This window comes from Amphiprion ocellaris, chromosome 10, assembly GCF_022539595.1.
Source record: "Amphiprion ocellaris isolate individual 3 ecotype Okinawa chromosome 10, ASM2253959v1, whole genome shotgun sequence".
Classification (NCBI taxonomy): domain Eukaryota; kingdom Metazoa; phylum Chordata; class Actinopteri; family Pomacentridae; genus Amphiprion; species Amphiprion ocellaris.
Window position 1 is genome coordinate 3,823,991 of NC_072775.1, and position 20,567 is coordinate 3,844,557.

A 20,567-nucleotide genomic window follows, 5' to 3' on the forward strand; every position below is an offset into this window, starting at 1 on the left:
AAAAGTGAGGGAATGTTTTTGCGATTACTTTCGAGCCTCGTGTTCCACCAGGGAGACGGCAGAATCTGCAGTGACCTCGCAAATACATCACAATTCCTGCTAAGTATGCAAAACAAAAAAGCTGTATCGCCCGCACACCAGTTTCCAGCAGCTATGTTCTGGACTTTCCCAAAAACAAGCAGCTGCTGCTCAAAAAATCAAGCACAACACCTGGTCACTGCACTTTCTACAGTGTAAAGATCATGCATTTGCAAGTTCAACCATTTCAAAATGGGTCATACAGATTTATCAGCTTCTCCTATATGAGAAGTCTTATACTCAGCTGGCTTTGGGCTGCAGTTTCACCTGTAATGCAAAATAGAAATACCACAAACAAAGTAAATAGCAGTGTTTTTGTGCTACAAAGAAGCACCATGTCTCCCCCTTGTCTGCTCCAGACCTTGCTTGAAGGCTGTGAACAGCTTCCAAGCCGGTCAGTTGGTGAAAGCAGCAGGGTCTGAGGGAAAGTGTGGTCTTTTTTTCTGAGAAAAGAAACTCAAAAAAAAGCCCCCGAAAGGACTTCTTGCTGCTGCTGCTGCTCGTGAAGCTTTCGCTGTGAGCGCAAGTTACCGTTAAACTCAAGAGCAGCGTCAAGAGAGATTTAAGTCACTCTGGACTCTAGAAGTGAGACATAAAACGGAAATTTTATCAGGTTTCAGGACATTTCCCCAGTTATGCACTCAGTTGCAGGATTATCTGTAAATCAGCTCCCTATAAATACCGTGGAAACATTGACTAAGAACATAATTGCTTTTAAAGTTTGACGTATTACTTTTGTTCTTGTTATTCCAGTGAGCGCTATTATCTGAGTAAACACCGCACCCGGGGTATTGTAACTGTCGGCCCTGCAGTACTTAATCGTAAACCTTACAGAAATATTTCTGAGAACTGCAGAATAAACCCTGTATGACTTTACTTCACACTCAGTGGGTTTAACAGCGTCTGAAAGGTGCAAAGTTTGGACCACAAGAAGGAATTGCAGGTGTTAAAATAAATCTAAATGTGTAACGCATCAATGGGCCAAGAGAGTGCAAATGAATCAAATCCAACATAAAAAAAAAAAAACCACGCAGGACAGTAGCTGCGAGTGAAAATGTGCTTTTGATATAAACTTCCTGCAAAAATCTCAGCTCCCCGCCACAGGCCCCCAGCTTTTCTTCACATAAACCCACTTTAAAAACACCCAGCCACTTATATTATGAGAGGCTCTGTGAAAATATGAACAGATTTGGATGCTTCGATGCGATTTCTGCTAATTCTGTTTCTCACAACATCTGTAAGCCTGCGTCTACCGGGGTCCGGATGGCTCAGGATTAGCCCTTCAGATAGCGGGCCGAGGTGGCTAACTGGGATAAACTGAGAGGAAGAGACAAATTGCTAAAACTAATAGCCCGATAAGTTGCTCAAGTAACAAATGACCCTGCCACGAAAACTAGAGAGCTGACTGGACTGAGAACAAATACTCTGCTGGGTCATAAAAGCAAAGTCAGGCTATGGAGAGCATTTGAATACAAAATGCAACTAGCAAGAGACATTGATGGATAACGTGCAGGAGCAGCAAAGTGAGATGGGAAGGACCATGATGCTAACAATGGCCATTTTCACCAGCAGAGAACAACAACGTCAGTGTTGTCGGGCCCAAGTTATAGTGTTCTCTGTGTGCCTGTAGGGTTACTTCTGATTTCTGTCCTCTCGTACGCACCAAAACTATACTGCCTTTGGCTTCTCCTCTTCTTGTTCTATTTCCCTAAACTTTTAAAAGCTTATCTCCCCTGTTCTGAGCAGTATGAAAACAGTGAGAGCTGGCTAAAAGGTCAATAGATGATGGCACATCGAGAGCAAAATGTTCAGATAACCAACACCGACCACACTAATGATTCATAGGTCAAAGCCACGGGGAGCAGATTATTCAAAAACACGACAAACCGACGAGCACCTGTTCCAAACAAAGTGTCCGTTTCCATTTTCCAAGAGCCGAAAGAGCTGAATGAACGAAGCTCAAGCTCCACGGTCATTTGGAACAGTGAAATAACATAACAGAGGGGGCTACACATGTGGAGAATGAAAATCGGTGCATGGATATTACGCTGGAAATTTAATTGCAGCGTTGTGTGAAATCTCAATTAACTGGGCTATCTTAATGTTGCGTTTCGTCGGATGTGAGTCATTTCATGGCATGTGGTGTATCCTCATATGTGTATATAAGCCTCTGTGAAAGGGTGGAAGGGATTTCCCTGGCTGTGGTACTGAAGGGAACACCGCCAAGATGAAAAACGTGACGAGCCCCACATCTTTAGGTAGAGAGAACGAAGGGTAAACACTAAGTTTTAACCAACATCCAAGACTAGCAACTCCACCTGCATGTAAAACTCAATAAAAATATCAAAAACAAAGACCTAAAATGCACAAATGTGATCTAAATCGCCAGCACATGTGGGTCAAAGTGGGGAAAAATTCACCTTTAAAAGTTCCACTTTGGTCCAAAATAAAAAAGCAGCTGCCTCTCTCTATTAGAAACCAAGGCAGCCTTGTGGCCATGGAGGGGGAAGAGTGCCTCAACTTCAACCACAAGAAAAGACAAACGGGAGAGAGAAAGAGACGAAATAGTGCTGAACATCTGTTGTGTGCTCGGCGTACATGTGTGTGTGGTCGGGGCCTCTTATCTCTCCCTCTGTGGCCCGCTAAACATGACTAGCTGCCATCTTGGCTCGGAGACACAAGGTGGTGGTGGGGGTAGCGGCTCCTGGCTCTGTGGCAAAAAAAGGAGGAAAAATAACGAACCAGCACATGTAGGCTCACTGTGTCAAAGAAAATAAAACCCACAGAGTGAATAGGGACGAAAAAGAAGTGCGTGTGTGCGTTTGTTTTCTTCTTTTATTTCTTTTTTTTTGTTGTTGAGTTGCGTGAGAGAGTGAGCAAGAGCGGCAGGGTGACCATTATGCAAGTTGACCGATTACAGAACACATAATGGAGAAAGAGGGCAAGAAAACACGCAAATGGGGGGGAAAATACAACAGTAGATGTAAAGACTGAGTTGGTCTAACTAAGAGAGAAGTATGAGGGGAACCGGCAGGTGTTTTGTTTTTTTTTTTGAGGGGGGAGAGACTGCGTTTTCTCTCCGTCCGCACCGAGTAACAAGTGTAGCCGTTGGTCGTTGCCAAACTTCGGATACGACGCAACACCACAAAACAAGCTTAACACGTAAAAACAGAGTGCGTTTGGAGATTTTTCACCTCCACACAAGGGGGGAAAGAGGGAAAAAAGTGAAGCGAAAGCTGCGTAAAGTTGCCCACCGAGCGATAACCGCCCCGAGCAGGTTGGTGGCTAGCTCGGGGGGGCTAATACGTGGTCTCCGGCCGCACACAATGAGGATGAGCGCTGGCTAGCAGGCTAACTGAACTTCTGTGTCCTAGCGCTGGGCCAACCTCCAGCGGCTAGCACGGCTAATTAGCCTATCAGCGGCATTTCGCACGTCGTTCCGGACCGGGGAACGCGTCGCTCGTTTCGGGGTTTTAATCACGTAAAATACTTCCCCCAAGAGCTCCAAAGCTCCGGCACAACTACAACGGCCGTTTATCTCTCATTTTAAACAGTTTTGGCGACACGAAACGCGGCGGAAACAAGGCGAAAAACACGGTTATACGGAATGACCGCCTGGCCCTCACAGCCTCCCCCTCCTCTCCTCCACTGCTCCGTCCCTTCCGTTCAATAAAACTAGCGACTACTACACTCACTTCTCGCTGCCCCCCACACCGATAAAGACACGCGTATTCAGTGGAAATCTACACGATATTGATGCTTTCGTGTGGAAACGTCTCGATTCGACTCGTGCGGAGCGTTTTTCGGCGATATCTGCCAAGTATTCTCCGCTGGGAATCTCCCTCGGCGCTCCGCTCATTCAGTCGGCTAGTGACTCACCTCTACGCTCGAGCCACCTCGTGTCTCCTAGAAGCTTCAACACAATTAGCTAACAGGGCTAACAGTCACACTTTAAAACTGAATTAACTCAACATTCCCCGTTACAAAACCACAACAAGTTGTCGGGGGGGATCGGACCCGGGAGCCCAGGAGCTCTCCGTGCCGCTCTGGGAATTTTTCTTTCCACTTTTCAACTAACTATGGGACTGTGGTGCGACTGTGTGCGTGAGCGATGCAGCGGGTGGCAAAGCTAAACTTGCTATTGTTAGCATGTCGGCATGGCAGCTACATGGACCTTCAATGACTTTCTGCCGAAATTGGAAAATAAAACAGACGCCAAATGAGCCAGCAGCCCCTAAATTAACCTTTCCAGTGAGTTAGCTTTGAGGGAAACGTCCGTCGGGTTGGAAACCACAACTCGCACGGCGGATTAAGGAGTCCGATTGCGTTGAAAAAGTATGGAAAACTTACTATTCACAGAGAATATAAACGGGTTTTAATTCAGAGCCGGTGGCTGCTGTGAAACCATCACACTCCTGGCTGAAATACAGTCGAAAAAATGTAAAATGCACTCATTGAAAAAGGGGGTATTTGTTAGCTTACCCAGCAAGCTCGGTCACTTCGGGCTTTTTATCAAATCAACTCCTCGTTAGTAGGGTTAGTATCTCCGCTTGCTTGAAAAAAAATCCACCGTGGTCCTTTTTTCAGTTTGAAATATAAATAAACAGATGAAAAAAGTTCAAGTTTTTTTTGTTTTTCATGAAATACGTCTCCGGCGTGTCTCGCATCCGCGACCTCGCCGACTAGTGTGCGTTGCTCTTCTCTCCTTTGTGTTAATTTCACTCAAATCGAGTTTAATCCGATCGATCCCTCGGCTGGTCGCGCTCCCGAGTCCTCCCCTCCAGACACTCGCTCACCTTCCTCGGCCAGGGGGGGCGCGCTCCCGAGGACCTCTCATACAGATAAACAGGCGGCGTGCGCGGTCACTGACCCCGCCGTGCCCGTGTGACGCTCTCTAGAGTTCTCATTTGGGGATGGGAAAAAACACACACACAGAAGGGCGTCAGTGGGACTGAGGTTTACTGAGTGGAAATTAGATTTTATGATTTATTTAAAATTCAGTTTCAAGTGTGAACGTGTGAGAAAACAATGGAAGCCAGAAAGCTGCTTTGGAAGCCCAGAATAAAAGAAAAACTTCCAATAACTTGGCTGGGAAAATGGTTTGATGACATTAATCACAATGGAGCTGAGATTTTCCAGTTTATTTATGTGTCATGGAAAATAAATAAATAAACAAACAAACAAACAAACAAGGACTTCAGTTGGACTGTGGTTTACTGTTTAAACTGTTTGGAAGCCCAGAATAAACCAAAAACTTTTCTGAGGGAAAAGGTTTGATGACATTTGTTTGAACATTTATCACGACGAACAAGTTAAACTTTTATAGTTTATTTCTGTAATGGTGGTAAAAATGGAGAAAAAAGCAGAGGCATCAGTAAGACTGAGGTTTACAGTTTTATAAACCAAAAAACTTCCAATAACTTGGTGGGTAAAATGGTTTGGTGACATTTATCATGATGAACAAGTTGAGATTTTCCTGTTTATGTAATATGGAGGAAAAATAAATAAATGGGGGAAAAAAACAAAATTTTAAGGACTTCAGAGTTTTTCAGATATTTTGCTTAAAACAATGAAGGGAAAAAAATTAGAGAAAAAACAAAACAAACTGCGGTTTACTTTTTAAATGAGATTTTCTGATTTATTTGAACTTCTGCCTCTAACCAAAATGTGAATTACAGCCAGAAAAAAGCTGAAACTGGCTGGGAAAAGGTTTGGTTGAACATTTATCATGATGAACAGGGTTAAATTTATATATATTTTTGGTTATATGTACATAAAAAAGGAATTGCATCAGTAAATCTGATCTTTATAGTTTATTTACTGATATAAGTATGCTAATTTTCAACACGTGACTTGAATCTCCCTGCAGTATGAGGAAACTCCAGGTTCCTGTCTTGAACTCACCATAAACCCTTGAATTAATAATGTATTTATTCAGGACAGTTTATTAAGGACATGGACATCCAGTACATTTATTCCTGTGTGATGCTGTAGATACTGAAAAAATTGAAAATATTCAAGTTTAGGAAGCTGAAATCATAGAATTTCATTCATAGTTGACAGCTAACTGATTAGAAGGAAACTGTGACTGTAGAGCTGCAATAATTTATCGATAAAATGATAATTTTTTTAGTTAATCGATTGTTGTTTGACATTTTATAGACAAAGTTATCGTGTCTTGATTTGTCTGAAACCCCCAAAGTATTCAGTTTTCTGTCAAAAAGGCAGAAAAAAAACTGTAAATATTCAAATTTAAGTGACTAGAATCAGAGAATTTAGACTTTTTTCACAAAAAAATTTATGAATATTTGAAATAGATGTTGGTTAATTAAACTGTTAACAATAAACTAATGAATTAGAGCCAGATTTTCAGGTTTGGGATGATTTAAGAAGAACCTCAGGTGTACTTAGAAGAACCGTTTGAGTCGATATGAGGGTTGGTGGAGCTTTGAAAAAGATATTTTCTCTGCACAAATCAATACATTCTGTGTGTTTTCTGTTTACACAGGCTTTCATCAAGATTGAATCAAGATAAAGTGATAATATGATTTCATATTTTAACATGAATCTGATGCATTTTTCTTTTTTGAGCCGTAAATAAACGTCTCGATGCGTCGTCGTCTTGTGTCACATTTAATAAAATTGGTTGTTTGGTCTAGAAAATGTAAGAAAATGCTGAAAAACGTAGATTTTTTTGTAAGAAAATGGTGAAAAATGCCGACTGTTTTGACCATAAACCCCCAAATATTCAGTTTTCTGTCATAAAAGCAGAAAAAATTTAAAATATTCAAGTTTAGGAAGCTGAAATCAGAGAATTTCATCCATAATTGACAGCTAGTTGATTATAAGGAAACTATGACTGTAGAGCTGCAATGATTTATCAATAAAATGATCATTTTTTTAGTTAATCAATTTGTTGCTTGATATTTTATAGACCAATTTATCGCGTCTTGCTTTGTCTAAAACCAGAAAATATTCAGTTTTCTGTCATAAAGGCAGAAAAAAAGTGAAAATATTCAAATTCAGATGTTGAAAACCAGAAAAATCTGTTTTCTTTGCACAAATCAATAAATTCTGTGTTTTCTGTTTACACGGGCTTTCATCAAGATTAAATCAAGATTAGGTGATAATATGACTTCAGATTTGATAAGTTCTACTCAGAGATACAACAGAGACGTTAAAACTCGTTTTCTAAATGAGTCCACAGCCAAGTATTTTGTCATCATCCACTGTGAACGACTCCTATTTTGCTCTCTGCTGGCTGATTTCCAGACATATTCCAACATATTTCCCCTACTTTTCCGTCTCCCCTGGTTTCAGCTCATTTCAGTGTGTTTTGGAAATCAACATGCAGAGACTTGAAAGTTGCTCCAGTTGGTGATTCATCAGCGAGAAGAACGCAGCGACGGCTTTTATCATGGAGTCAGAGTTATAAAGTTAGTAAAGTGGGATTATAAAGGTAGAAGTGGGGATGTGTAAAGTTTAAACTGTCACCAAAAGCTGCAGCTACAGGCAGATAAATGATTAGATTCCTTCAAAGTCTGGCTATATATATCTATATATGATGTACGGTGGTGTTGTGTAGACCTTTAACTGTGAAGGAACGGCTTTTCATTGGTTTTAAATGATGATTTTTGGAGAATATTTGTATTTAGTAGGTGTTATTTCTCAGCAGCATTAATCCTCGTGTCGTCCTGCGGGTCAAAATTGACCCGTTTTAAAGTTTGAAAATATGGGAAAAAAATATATTTTCATAGTGAAACTTCTGATGTCTACATTTTCAACATTTTTGGGAAATCTTTGAACATTTTTTGGTGGAAAAAAATAAATGTTAAAAATGTTTCTTAAGAACATTCACAAAAAAATCAGCCAAAGTCCAGCGAATTACATTTTTTGTGAATGTTCTTAAAGAAAATCTTAGAAGTTTTACTGATATATATATGGAATCACTTTAGATATTTTTAGGATTTTTTTTTGGAAGATTTTTACTCATTTTTTGAAAATACTTACAAGAATCTTCTTGCCAAATTTGGGGAATTTTTTTAAAGTAAAACTTTCAAGGGAGACTTTTAAGGAATTATTGGAATTTTCTTCCTGAAAGTTTTGCAAATTTTCAGAAATTTGGGAAATTTTTTTGCTGAATTTTTGGATTTTTTCCAGACAAGGAAACAATATTCCTTAGTGCCCGTAAATGAGAACAGGATGGTTAATTTGTGTTTGCGGCAGTTTTGTCTCTTTTTACAGTCATTTAGCACCACATTTGTGTCCTTTTGCATCTCATTTTAGTTGTTGTGCGTTACGTTTTTCTTGTATTGTGTCATTTCTTGGTGCCTGTAAATGAGGATATCAGGAGGGTTAACTACCACTTACTTCATAGCGCTCAGTTCTGTGCAGAAATAAAACATTTCTGGGAAACTGTGTCACAGTGAACGGGCTGATCATGATTCTGGATCGCTACTCATCAAACATTTGGCCGGTGTCGTTGACTGTATTCATATTTCCTTCTGGCACCCGAAGTGTAAGTTATTTATTCACCTGTGCATTTGCATTTTATACTTATATTAGCACCACATTTCAGAGGGGACATTGTGTTTTTGTTACGTTTATCTGACTGCTTGAGCTACTAGTTCTTTTGCAGTTTTATTTTACACACAAAACATGTGATCAGCTGAAAAACATGAAGATGAAAGCAACAACAGGGTGTAGTAGAGTAGTTCAGATCAGCTCCACTTTAGCTCGTTTGTTACTGCATTAACCCTTGTGTTGTCCTCATTTATGGGGAGCAAAAAGTGTTGTTCCTTCGTCTGAAAAAAATCCCAAAATTTAGCAAAAAAAATTCCCCAAATTTATAATAATTTGCAAAATCTTCAGGAAGAAAACTCTAAAAATTCCTTAAAAGTTTCCCTTAACATTTAAAAAAAAATCCCCAAATTTGTCAAGATATAAAAATTTTAAAAATAATTTAAAAAATTATAAATATTTTCAAAAAATTAATAAAAACGTTCCAAAAATATCCTAAAAATATCTAAAGTGATTCCATATATTTCAGTAAAACTTCTAATATTTTCTTTAAGAACATTCAGAAAAAAAATCAACCAAAATCCAGTGAAAATCGCTGGATTTTGATTGATTTTTTTGTGAATACCCTTAAAGAAACTTTTTTTTTTTGAACATTTCTTTTTTTCCACCAAACAATTTATCAAAAATTTCCCAACAATGTTGAAGATGTGGACATCAGAAGTGTCACTGTGAAAATATATATATTTTCCCACATTTTCCAACTTTAAAACAGGTCAATTTGACCCGCAGGACGACACGAGGGTTAATAATAATATGTGTATACAGTCATGGAAAAAATGATTAGACCACCCTTGTTTTCTTCCATTTCTTGTTCATTTCAATGCCTGGTACCACTGGTGCTCATTTTGTTTCTTTTTTGGTCATTTTCAGTCTGTTTGTATGTCTCTTTTTATGATAATTTAGTGTAAATATGCATTTTTACACAGGCTGCTTTTACTTCTTCTTTTTTACCATTATTTAGTTTTCTAAAGCATCTCAGTACTTGTTTCCATCCCAGCTGCAGCAGCATAACTACTGGGTGGTCTGGTGATCAGTCAAGATAATCATCTAAGGAGCTGAATGGGATACAGATGGTTTGATAAACTGCAGAGTTTTTGTCAGATATGATGAACAACGCAGATATAATAGGAGAGCCGCTGCCACATTAGCAGCTGTATTAGTTACAAACCCGTGTGCTGAGAAGCCAAGTTACTGTCTGTTCTGGGCACGTTATTGCATTATGACTTGATTAGAGCCTGAAGGTAGATGACGGTTGTTAGGCAGCAGCAGAGAGGATTAACACGGTTACAGCGTCGGTGTAGATTCTCAAGTCATCCAGGTCGTAGTAATCCTACCAGCTTCAGGGGCAGAACCAAGGTGTGGTCAATGACTAAAGACAGTACACGGACTAATAGAGCTGGAATTACACTCAGTAACGTCTGTTTTTCATTACAGATGCAGTTTAACAGCACAACCTCCTCCCATTCAACCAAATGCAACCAAGTCGTTCTTCACAACCAGAAAAAGTTTCAGATTCCAGTGGTTAGTACCGTCACCTTGCAGCTGGAAGAGCTCTGGTTCGCGTCCTGGTGTGGACCAGAGATCTTCCCGCATGGAGTTGGCATGTTCTCCGGCTTCCTCCCACAGTCCAAAAACATGCTGAGGTTAACCCTCCTGTTGTCCTCATTTACGGGCACCAAAAAATATTGTTCTATTGTTGTACTTTCAACTAAGTTCCCCATTACAAAAGCACCTCTCAAGGAAGTGTGTGAATTCCAGATCACATGACCTGCTCCACATGATGGCCAGACTCCGAGGCTTTCTGAGTTATTTAATATAAAGTAGTCAACAGATTTACTACAATATCTTTAGACATAACTTTGAATTTCACTTTTACTCAATTACCCAATATAATATTTAGAAGAATCTTCCTCTAAAAATGCCATGTGGTGTTGGATTTTAATAAAGCAAATGCTGATTTTAGGCCTGAAAACAGCAAAAATGTCAACTATGATACACAATTATATATTGATCCAGAACCTACATCCAAAAGAAAGAAAGTCTCCTGAGCAGATCAAGAACACTTTAGACAAAAGAATCTTACATCTACTTATCTTATGTAGTTTAAATTGTAATTATCTCATGAGATTTACAGACTTTAGCAACTGTTCCAGATGTTTAACCAATTAAAGGCTCCATAAAACAGCTTATTATACTGTAAATGAGTTCTTATGTTCTTCTACATGACAGACTTGCCTGCAAAAGCAAATGATCAGAGTGGGAGACCAGAATAATGACAGTTTGATCTACAGAAGTTTGCAGGAAAACAAACCAAACAAGACATTTTTTTTTGCCACACCAATGTGAGTGTTCTGTACTTGTCCAGCAGCTCTGTAGAAGCTGCGGTAGAACGGAAAGTATCCTCATTTTAGGAAGTAAAAGTAAAGTCAAAACCTGGTTATATGAGCAGAAATAGGTGTGTGGGATGAAAATAATGCTGCTCATTAGAAAGCTGGCACTTGGTAACTTAACTGGTCTGTAGGGAAGAATCAGACAGATCATTTTCATGTTATTTCTAACCGTGTCTCTGTGGGACTTTATGACAAAAAAATGAAACGCCTCTGTGCAGATAGAGAACAACAAAGTTCTTAGAAAGCTTTAGAATTCTACTCTAACAGAAGAGGAGCCGTCTGCAGAATGAGAGGACGTAGTGGGAGAGGTGGTGCAGCTGCTGTTTAGAATTAGAGAAACTGAAGAACATTCAGGACTTTTAAGTTATTGTTCCACAAATGTAAGACAGTAGGCCGTTATTATTTATGGTCTTTAGTCACATTCAGTCACATAAAAGCCGTAAAATGAAGGTTTTACTGCTGAAATATCTGCTCCAGTTTGTGTAAATCAGAAGCATATGAACACCAAACTGCAGCCTTTAACTCATTACATTCACTCTACAGCTGCTCTGTTTGTTCACCTTCACAACGTAAAACTAACCAACGGGTCACATGTATATTTTATCTGTGGCCTGAGGTAAAATATATACATTAAATATGTTCCACTCGGATGTTATGAGCGGTTAATCATCGCCAGTGCTGTTAAATCTACTGCTTAAACACACTTCCTGTGATACTTTGGATATTTTCCTTCAATATCCAGGCTGCTTGTATGTTGGGTCACTTTTAGCCGCATTTATTCCACACAGGTTTTGCACAAAAAATGTGAAGACTGTAAAAATGAAACCCACTTTTTAAAAACCCAACATGCTGCTAACTGTTTAAGGATTAAATGTATGTATTTTCTCTCATTTTTGTAATATTTTGTCTTGCTTTTTGTATTTGTCTCATGTTTTGTGTCGTTTTATTTTTCGTTGTTTTTGTCTCACTTGTGTTGTCTTTTTTTGTCTCGTTTGTGTCATTTGTGTAATTTTTTGTCGTTTTTGTCGCTTTCTAACTTTTTATCAAATTTTTTCTGTCTTTTTAGTTTTGTTTCATGTAGTTTGTCTCATTTTTTGTCATTTTGTTTCTTGCTTTTATCGTTTTTGTTGTAAACTATACACATTAAATATGTTCAACTCGGATGTTATGAGCGGTTAATCATCGCCAGTGCTGGTCAATCTACTGCTTAAATATACTTACCGTGATTCTTTGGATATTTTCTGGATGTTTTTCTTCAATATCCAGGCTGCTTGTGTCACTTGGAGCCACATTTATTCCACACAGGTTTTGCACAAAAAATGAAACCCATGTTTTTTAATAAACCTAACACCATACTGCTAACTATTTAAGGGTTAAATATGTACATTTTTCTGGACAAAACATGTTGCTGTTGACTTTCAACTCTTGACATTTTCCAGTGCCGCCAGTGTCACGTGTGAAACGCCACCGTGGAGGTCATTCTCACAGCAGACGTTTTGACATTACATAGCGGGGAAAGCACAGGTGTAATTAACAATATTTATCAGGGCTGACCTCCCGTCACGACTTAAAAGGTCTACACATGACATTAACAGCATTAAGTACACCTCCGCCTCTCCTGCTATGACTGCCAGAAAGCTCGGTTCTATTCAACAGCCCCAGTGAGCTGCCAAGTACAACACCAGGACACTGGAACTGAAGCAGCTAAATGGAATTCAGGAGCCATTTCTTCTATAACTTTCACCTGTGCTTTTAGTGGGTCTTTATTAAAAAAGACTGATTGGATTGGAGGCACAAATCTAAGAGACAGATATACCAAAATCTGCCTGTCCAAAAAAAAGCCTCCACCTGGATTTAACTGAGCAAATAGGTAAGATCCTTCCATTGGATAATTACTGCAGTGATGACAACTTATTTAACCCTAGCTGATGCAGTGAGGAGCTTCTCGTTTCTTTAACAACCATGTTGGAAGACATATCCTGTGGTCATGGAAAGGATGTTAATCTGTCTCAGGAAGCTAGATTTGTCTCGGAGATGTGGCAAATGTTGGACTTTGTCTGGCTCCTGCACATACGCCGAACATGCAAACCCTCCCTGACTACATATGAGTTAGAAAATGTTTCATTCATTAAGCACTCCCTCAGTCTGACTAACCTTCATCAGGGAATACAATCTCCATGATGGCTGAAGGTCGAACAGAACACATCCAGGAGTCCCTCCCTGCTCATTTTAATGGAGAAATCAGCTACACTGTAACAGCCTGTGGACGCGTTCTGACTGATATATTCATACAGTAGGAGATCACCGGCACACCTGGCAGGGGGCGACAAAAAAAAAAGACAGAAAATACAACTTCAGCCTGTTTTTTTTCAAACACTGTATTTTTTCCATCTCCACATAACCATCAAAATGACATGTTTAGAGTTTAGAATGTTTTATTATAGTTTATTGTGATAGCATTTTCATTTTTTCTTTTTTTTAGGTTTTATTTTTTCCAAAGAACAAACACAGCAAATAACGAGGGGGAGGAGGAGAGGCAGGAGGAAGAGGAAGAGCGAGAGAGAGGAGGGCCACATAGATAAGATAGATCAATCCATAGATAGATAGATAGATAGATAGATAGATGTAGCATCAGGTTTGGCTTGATCCTCCCCCTTAACCCCTCTGGGTCCACACACACACACACACACACACACACTACATGTTGCTTTTACAAAGAATAATCAGCATCAGAATAAGATCAATAACTGTCTGAATATATCTAGGAATTTAAAAAAGAAAGAAAAAAGAAAATGAAAGAAGAACACACTGCCGAGGAAAACAAGATTCACTCGCACTGCTGTGAAACCCAAAACAGAAATACAGTTAGCCTGGAGAGAAAACACAGCTAAGGTTAGATAGACAGGAATATAGACGTATGCATCGTCTGCATACGTTCAGCGTATGTAGGTCGGGTGTGTGTGGAGGGGATGGGAAGAAAATAACATTTAGATTCATCTCAAATGCCCCAATTCTTAAAGAAAAGTCAAACTGGGCCTCTTTCTAAGACTTCTACGTGTGCATCTATGTGGTTAGTTAGTGGTAAAATGCCTATCTGCAGATAAACGGCTCGTGTGTTTTAGCAGCTGTCCAAATCTCTCAGGGTTAAGGCAGACAGCTGATTCCAGGCCAGATCATAGGAGCTTTATCCCCCCTTTTCTTTTTCTTGACAAAACACAGGTAAACACAACAATTTGGCATTAAAAACAAGGTACAGAGCTATCGTTACCGCACAGTCGGAGGGAGAGAAGGAGGAAATGAGAGGGAAGAGGTGAACGATAAGTAACCGAAGTGGTAGAATATGATCAGAACGGGAAAACGGTGCCTATTACATTACATCAGGGGATCTCGAAGCGAAAAACACTGCAGCAGTCATCAATCAAGCTCTAAACAGTTATATATCCACCAGCTAATTCGTGGTGGGAATCTTTCGCTTGCTTAAAAAGGGAGACGCTTTGACATTTTCAGTCGGAGTCTGTTCTCCACCGGGGGACTTTGAATGCCTCTGCACGGTCCCGTCAACAGCCTGTTATCATTCATAGTTGTCATTTAAAAGAAAGGGCACCAGCGGCTCTGATGTAGCAGGGAGGCTCGGTACCTTTGGGTTTAAATGAGGCTAGTTAAAAATGCTAAAAAGGCTGCGTGAAGGCCTCCCCGGTAACGTAACGACTTCAACACGCCAAGTTTCACCTTAAACAGCAAATAAAAAGCTACAGAAACCTAAAGAGCCATATATACACAGAAATGCGCCCGATAAATACAGTCTAAAACAAAAAAAAAGTCTCCATTTCCAAACTATTTTACTTCATAATGGCAGCTCTCAACATCCATCAACGTTTCAGCTTTTCTTTCGTGTTGCTCCGAAAAGGATCCACACTCAACAGTTTGGCCTTTTATTCTCTCCCCAGGTGATTTTAACCCTCCTGTCGTCCTGCGGGTCAAAACTGACATGCTTTAAAGTTTGAAAATGTGGGTAAAAAAAATATTTTCACACTGAAAATTTCTACATTTTCAACATTTTTGAGAATTTTTTGAACATTTTTTGGTGCAAAAAAATGCTAAAAAAATTTACTTAAAGAAAATATTAGAAGTTTTACTGATATATATGGAATCATTTTAAATATTTTTAGGATTTTTTTGGAAGATTTTTACTCATTTTTGGAAAATATTTAGTTTTCATTTTTTAAATTTTTATTTCTTGCCAAATTTGGGGATTTTCTTTTTTAAATAAAACTTTTAAGAAATTTTTGGATTTTTTTTCCTGAAGATTTTGCCCATTTTTATAAATTTGGGGGAAAATTTGCTGAGTTTTTGAATTTTTTTCAGACAAAGGAACAATTGTTTTTGGTGCCCATAAATGAAGACAACAGGAGGGTTAAAACATTTCTTTAAGCCACAACCAGTTCTGGGTTTTTTTTTTTTTGTTTGTTTTTTTTTTGTTTTTTTTAGTGTTCATTAAATACAAATCTTCCGACAGAACAGAATAACATGATGAAGGAAAAAAAAAAGAAACCAAGGGAAAGGACAGACAAATAAATTGACAAGATTTGCACATTTTCTTTCGTTTTTTTTTTTATGGAAAGAAAATACAGAGTGACTCGAATGCCTCTCACACCTCACAAACTGACATCCTGGAATAGTTGTATCGTCCCTTAACACACAGGCACAGCATGAAAACCGACTCAGCGTGTAGAAACACGTCCCGCTATCAACATCGTCTTTAAAAACACGTACAGATGTGTGTATAGACACAACACAGCGCCTGCTTTATTCCACACAGTCAGCTGTAGAGAGTGTATCATTTCTAACCCCCTCCCCGGTCCTGTCTCTATCTAGACAAAGTCAGTTTTCTGTGAGAAATCTCCCGACATGAGGAAATGCAGAAATCAAACTGCTGGAATTAAACATTCCAGGAAGGAAGGGTGCCTCGTTTTTTGTTTTTCCTTTTATTTTTAAATAAAAAGCTTAAAATCTGCTCTTCTAATCAAAAAAAAAAAAAAAATAAAGGTGAACTAGAAAACTTCTGAATAAGGTGGCTGACTCTGTCCTCATAAGACTGCAGGAAGTCGGGTCGACTCCAGACCCAAAGAGAAGGTCAGGAGGCTGAGAGAGGAGAAGACACAGGGGATGGATGTATGAAATAATAAAGCAGTAAAGAGAGAGAGAGAGAGGTTAACAAACTGTTAGTGAGCCTGGACAGTCCTGTAGAAACGCAAGGGAGGGTCGAGGAGGAGGAGGAGGAAGGGTCGGGGCCGGAGGAGGAGGAGGAGGAGGAGGAGGAGGTGAGTTTTGGGGCTTCAGCAGCAGCCTCCTCCAGCCTGGTGGCCTCCCTGGCTACTGGGCAGTGTGGAGTTGGTGGTGGGATGCTGGGGTCCGATCTTAATACCGTTAGCCTGTGAGGAGACAAACAGAAAGAGAGAGAGAGACGGGTTTGAATTAAAGAAGAATCACAGGAAACCATCCTTTCTACCAGAGGTCATCAAACTAAACTAGGACTGAAACGATTCCTCGACTTATTTGATTGGTAAAATTCCTCCACGCAAAATTCTCTGAATCGAGGCTTCATTTAACCCTCCTGTTGTCTTCATTTACGGCACCAAAAATACTGTTCCCTTGTCTGAAAAAAATCCAAAAATTCAGCAAAAAAATCCCCCAAATTTATAACAATTTGCAAAATCTTCAGGAAGAAAATTCCTTAAAAGTTTTATTTATTTTTTTTTTAAATCCCCAAATTTGGCAAGAAATAATAATTTTAAAATAAAAAAAATAAAAATTGTAAATATTTTCAAAAAATTTGTAAAAATCTTCAAAAAAATCCTATAAATATCTAAAGTGATTTCATATATATCAGTAAAACTTCTAATATTTTCTTAAGAACATTCAGAAAAAAATCAACCAAAATCCAGCGAATTTTGCTGGATTTTGGTTGATTTTTTTCTGAATGTTCTTAAGAAACTTTTTTTAACATTTCTTTTTTCCACCAAAAAATGTTCAAAGATTTTCCAAAAATGTTGAAAATGTGGACATCAGAAGTTTCACTGTGAAAAAGGATGACATGAGGGTTAATCAACTACATGCTAGACTCCAGGTCATGAAATGGCGGACCGCCATCCAAGGCCAGACCCAGACTTCATTCAATACAAACCAGGTCCTGAACCCTCCTGCTGTCTTCATTTACAGGCACCAAAAAATATCATTTCCTTGTCTGAAAAAAATCCAAAATTTCAGCAAAAAAATTCCACAAATTTCTGAAAATTTGCAAAAACTTCAGGAAAAAATTCCAATAATTCCTTAAAAGTTTCCCTTAAAACTTTTATTTAAAAAAAAAAAATCCCCCAAATTTGGCAAGAAAATTCTTGTAAATATTTTCAAAAAAAAGAGTAAAAATCTTGCAAAAAAAATCCTAAAAAATATCTAAAATGATTACATCCATATCAGTAAAACTTCTGATATTTTCTTTAAGAACACTAAGAAAAAAATCAACCAAAATCCAGTGAAATTTGCTGAAAGTGGAGACTAAAACCAAACCAAACTACTGCCCCCTTCACTCTGGACCAGGGTAAATCTGGACCCATCAGACCTCATGACCTTCTCCCATTGCTCCAGAGCCCAATATTATGCTACCTAGCAAACCGAAGCCTGTTTTTCTGACTAGCCTCACTGATCAGTGGTTTTCTTCGAGCTACAGCTGTTTAGACGAGGGACCACTATAACTGGGCTTCTGCTTCCCATACTTGTGGAGATATTTCCTATTTCTTTCAGCTGTTACTTTACTGATTTTAGATGCTTGTTAAATTACAGATAATATCTTGTAAAACCACAGAAAAAGTATTAATTTAAATGTTGACCATAAAAAAAAGAAAATACAAAGAAAACTGGTCAAAACTGTAAATGACATCCACATCAAAATTCTGTATTTTTACAAATGGCAATTACTTCTTTTGTGCGTGACTAAATTACACGTTTAGCAAAACTATTGTTATTTTACAGATACTGGAACATTAACGATTAAAAAAAATGCAATTTTTTTTAAACTGCTATTTTACATATTTCCCCTGTTTGGATAAAAGAAATTGAGATGATATCTAGAAAAATCACCGAAAAAAGGTATTAATTAACATGTTGATTATTTAAAATATACAGAGGAAAACTGTAAATAAGCTTCACATTACAAAAAATCTGTAAATTTGTTAAAAAATACACCACCAGAAAAAAGTCTGGACATACCTTTCATTCAAGGGTTTTTATTTAATCATTTTATACTTTGTAGACTAATATTGAAGACATCAAAACTATAAAAGAATACGTATGGAATTCTGTTGTAAACAAAAAAAATGTTAAGAAAATTAAAAAATTAAGGAAATAATACAAATAAATGAAAAGAATTAAATGAGAAGATGTCCAAACCTTTGACTGGTAGTGTTTTTTATATATTATATTCTAGATTATTTTTCAGATATTTGCAGTTATTTTTACTTGAACAGTTTGTGAATAATACAGAATTCTGTTTTTAAAGTGTTTTTTTTCTGCTGCTACCTTTTCTATCCTTACAGGGTAGTCTTTACAGTGTATTCTTTAAATAGCAGTAGATTTTTCTTTCCTCCATTATGCCATTTCCAGGATAAACTCAATAAAACTCCAACTCAGAGTGCATTAACTGTGACAACAAAAAATTGAACTGGAGCTTCAGCCAAAAACCAGAACAGAAAAGAGAAAAGTGTCATTCTAATCAGTGACTAAATAAAAACACTCCAGCCTGACAGTGTGTTATTGCTTTCATGGTGAGATTAACGCTGCACGGCGCCTGCAGGGGTTCCTATTAGATCACATCATAGAGGAAGCAACAGGTGCTGCTGCGCTGCACAAAGGCAAAGGAAACACCAGCAGCACTCAAGGACAACCGGAGAAAAAAAAAAGCAAAGCGCATATAAAAGAAGAGAAATGGAGGGAGAGCGAGGGAGGCAGGCAGGTGGGTGGTAAGGAGACACTTTCATCTCCCTCTCTCTGTACTGTAGAGCTCACTTTCCCTCTGTGTTTCATCACCTCGCTCTCTCTCTCTGTATATATTTATCTCTCTCCCTCTCAGAGTAGCTCCCCCTCCTACACTCGGTAGCAGTGGAGCCTCTGGGAAACACTGTATGCCTTTAAATCACATTTATTGAGCTAAGGCCATGTGTGTGTGTGAGTGTTTTCTCATAGTCGCTGCCAACATTTCTGCTGGGGCTTCCCTCTCTCGCTCTCAGCCAGTCAGCTGATGTGGTTTGGCCGGCCGTCCTGCCTTCACTCCGTCTTACTGTTACTACTAACAAAAACACTGGCTGGCTGGCTGGCTGGCTGGCTGGCTGGCTGCAGCCCCGTCTGCCCAGCGGCCGGGCCTGTTGGCTGGCCGGCTGAGGGGCTCCCCAGCAGATGTGGACACCGGCGGCGGACGCACACACTGCTTCTGTTTATAACATCACTAGCTGTCAGCGTAGACGAGGGTTTTTACACGTCTGTCGGTGCCTAAAAATACAGGACCGTGTGTAGGCGTGAGGGCCGAGTTGCGATCTACAGAGAGAATAGTTTGTACTCAGCAGGTTGAGAAGATAAACATCAGGATTCCTAGACAGCAAACGAACAGCACAACCGCATTCGACGTCATATGAACCTTTGAACGCAATGTTCACCCATTCTAATCAGGCTGCTGCTGTTCTCACTGGGAGCGGAAACAGAGTCACAGTTTAATGACCCTCGGTTTTCCTAACTGGACACCATTTTTCCTGTAACACCATCAAAGGTTCAATTATACATCTGTACAAAGTGATGCTGCAGTGAGATCTCACCCATCTGTCTGATTGACTCGTCACAAAGTCAGTGTGATTTAGTCTCATAGTCACCTGGACCTAATTATCATTTTGTAATCAAGGAAAAAAAAAACATTCTCAGGCTTGTTTGTGTGTGTTTTTTTTTTAAACCATTAACAGTCATATTGAGTGGAGTTAAGCTCCAGGCAGCAGGGTAATGTCTAGCTTGTGTCAGGGGAATTGTTATGGTGGAACATTTGCACTAAAATGGATAACTCACTGAAAACAAAATTACTACGCAATCCATGTTTGCTGCAAAAGTGAAAACTTTTAGTGCTGCTGCTTGGATGTTTTTGTTGTCATTTTTGCTGACGTTAATCTGACGGCAACTGAACATGTTGGCTATATGTCTGAATGATATGTTTCTGTAAAAGTCAGTAGTCCAATCTTTGGCCTCGGTCAGAACCAACAACATTTCTGTATCACTTCAAACACGGCACAAGTCTGAAAACTTTCTGCTTTCTTTTCTCCTCTTTGAGAGCAACTGAATATTGTTTATTAATTTTCGTGCTTACAAGCTGGTCACGCAAGTTACAGAAACAGGGCAACAAAAACAGTGTCATCATCGAGTCATTAGGGTTCAATCAACTTTAATTATGTGACAAAATATGCCATACTGGACGTACAGACCGACTAG

At 38.9% G+C, this 20,567-nt stretch overlaps 2 protein-coding genes across 2 annotated transcripts in view; both read right to left on the bottom strand.

The window, feature by feature from the left end:
• chd7 (chromodomain helicase DNA binding protein 7) overlaps positions 1 to 7,918 on the bottom strand; it is a 96,841-nt gene extending 88,923 nt beyond the window's left edge. The window contains exon 1 of the mRNA XM_055014286.1: positions 4,561 to 7,918. The gene's annotated coding sequence lies outside the window, so the exon portion shown is untranslated. The remainder of the gene's footprint in view (positions 1 to 4,560) is intronic.
• A 5,547-nt stretch (positions 7,919 to 13,465) lies between these two features.
• rab2a (RAB2A, member RAS oncogene family) overlaps positions 13,466 to 20,567 on the bottom strand; it is a 41,078-nt gene continuing 33,976 nt past the window's right edge. The window contains exon 8 of the mRNA XM_023291819.3: positions 13,466 to 16,480. Within this exon, the coding sequence (XP_023147587.1) occupies positions 16,385 to 16,480 (96 nt within the window). The 3' untranslated portion in view covers positions 13,466 to 16,384. The remainder of the gene's footprint in view (positions 16,481 to 20,567) is intronic.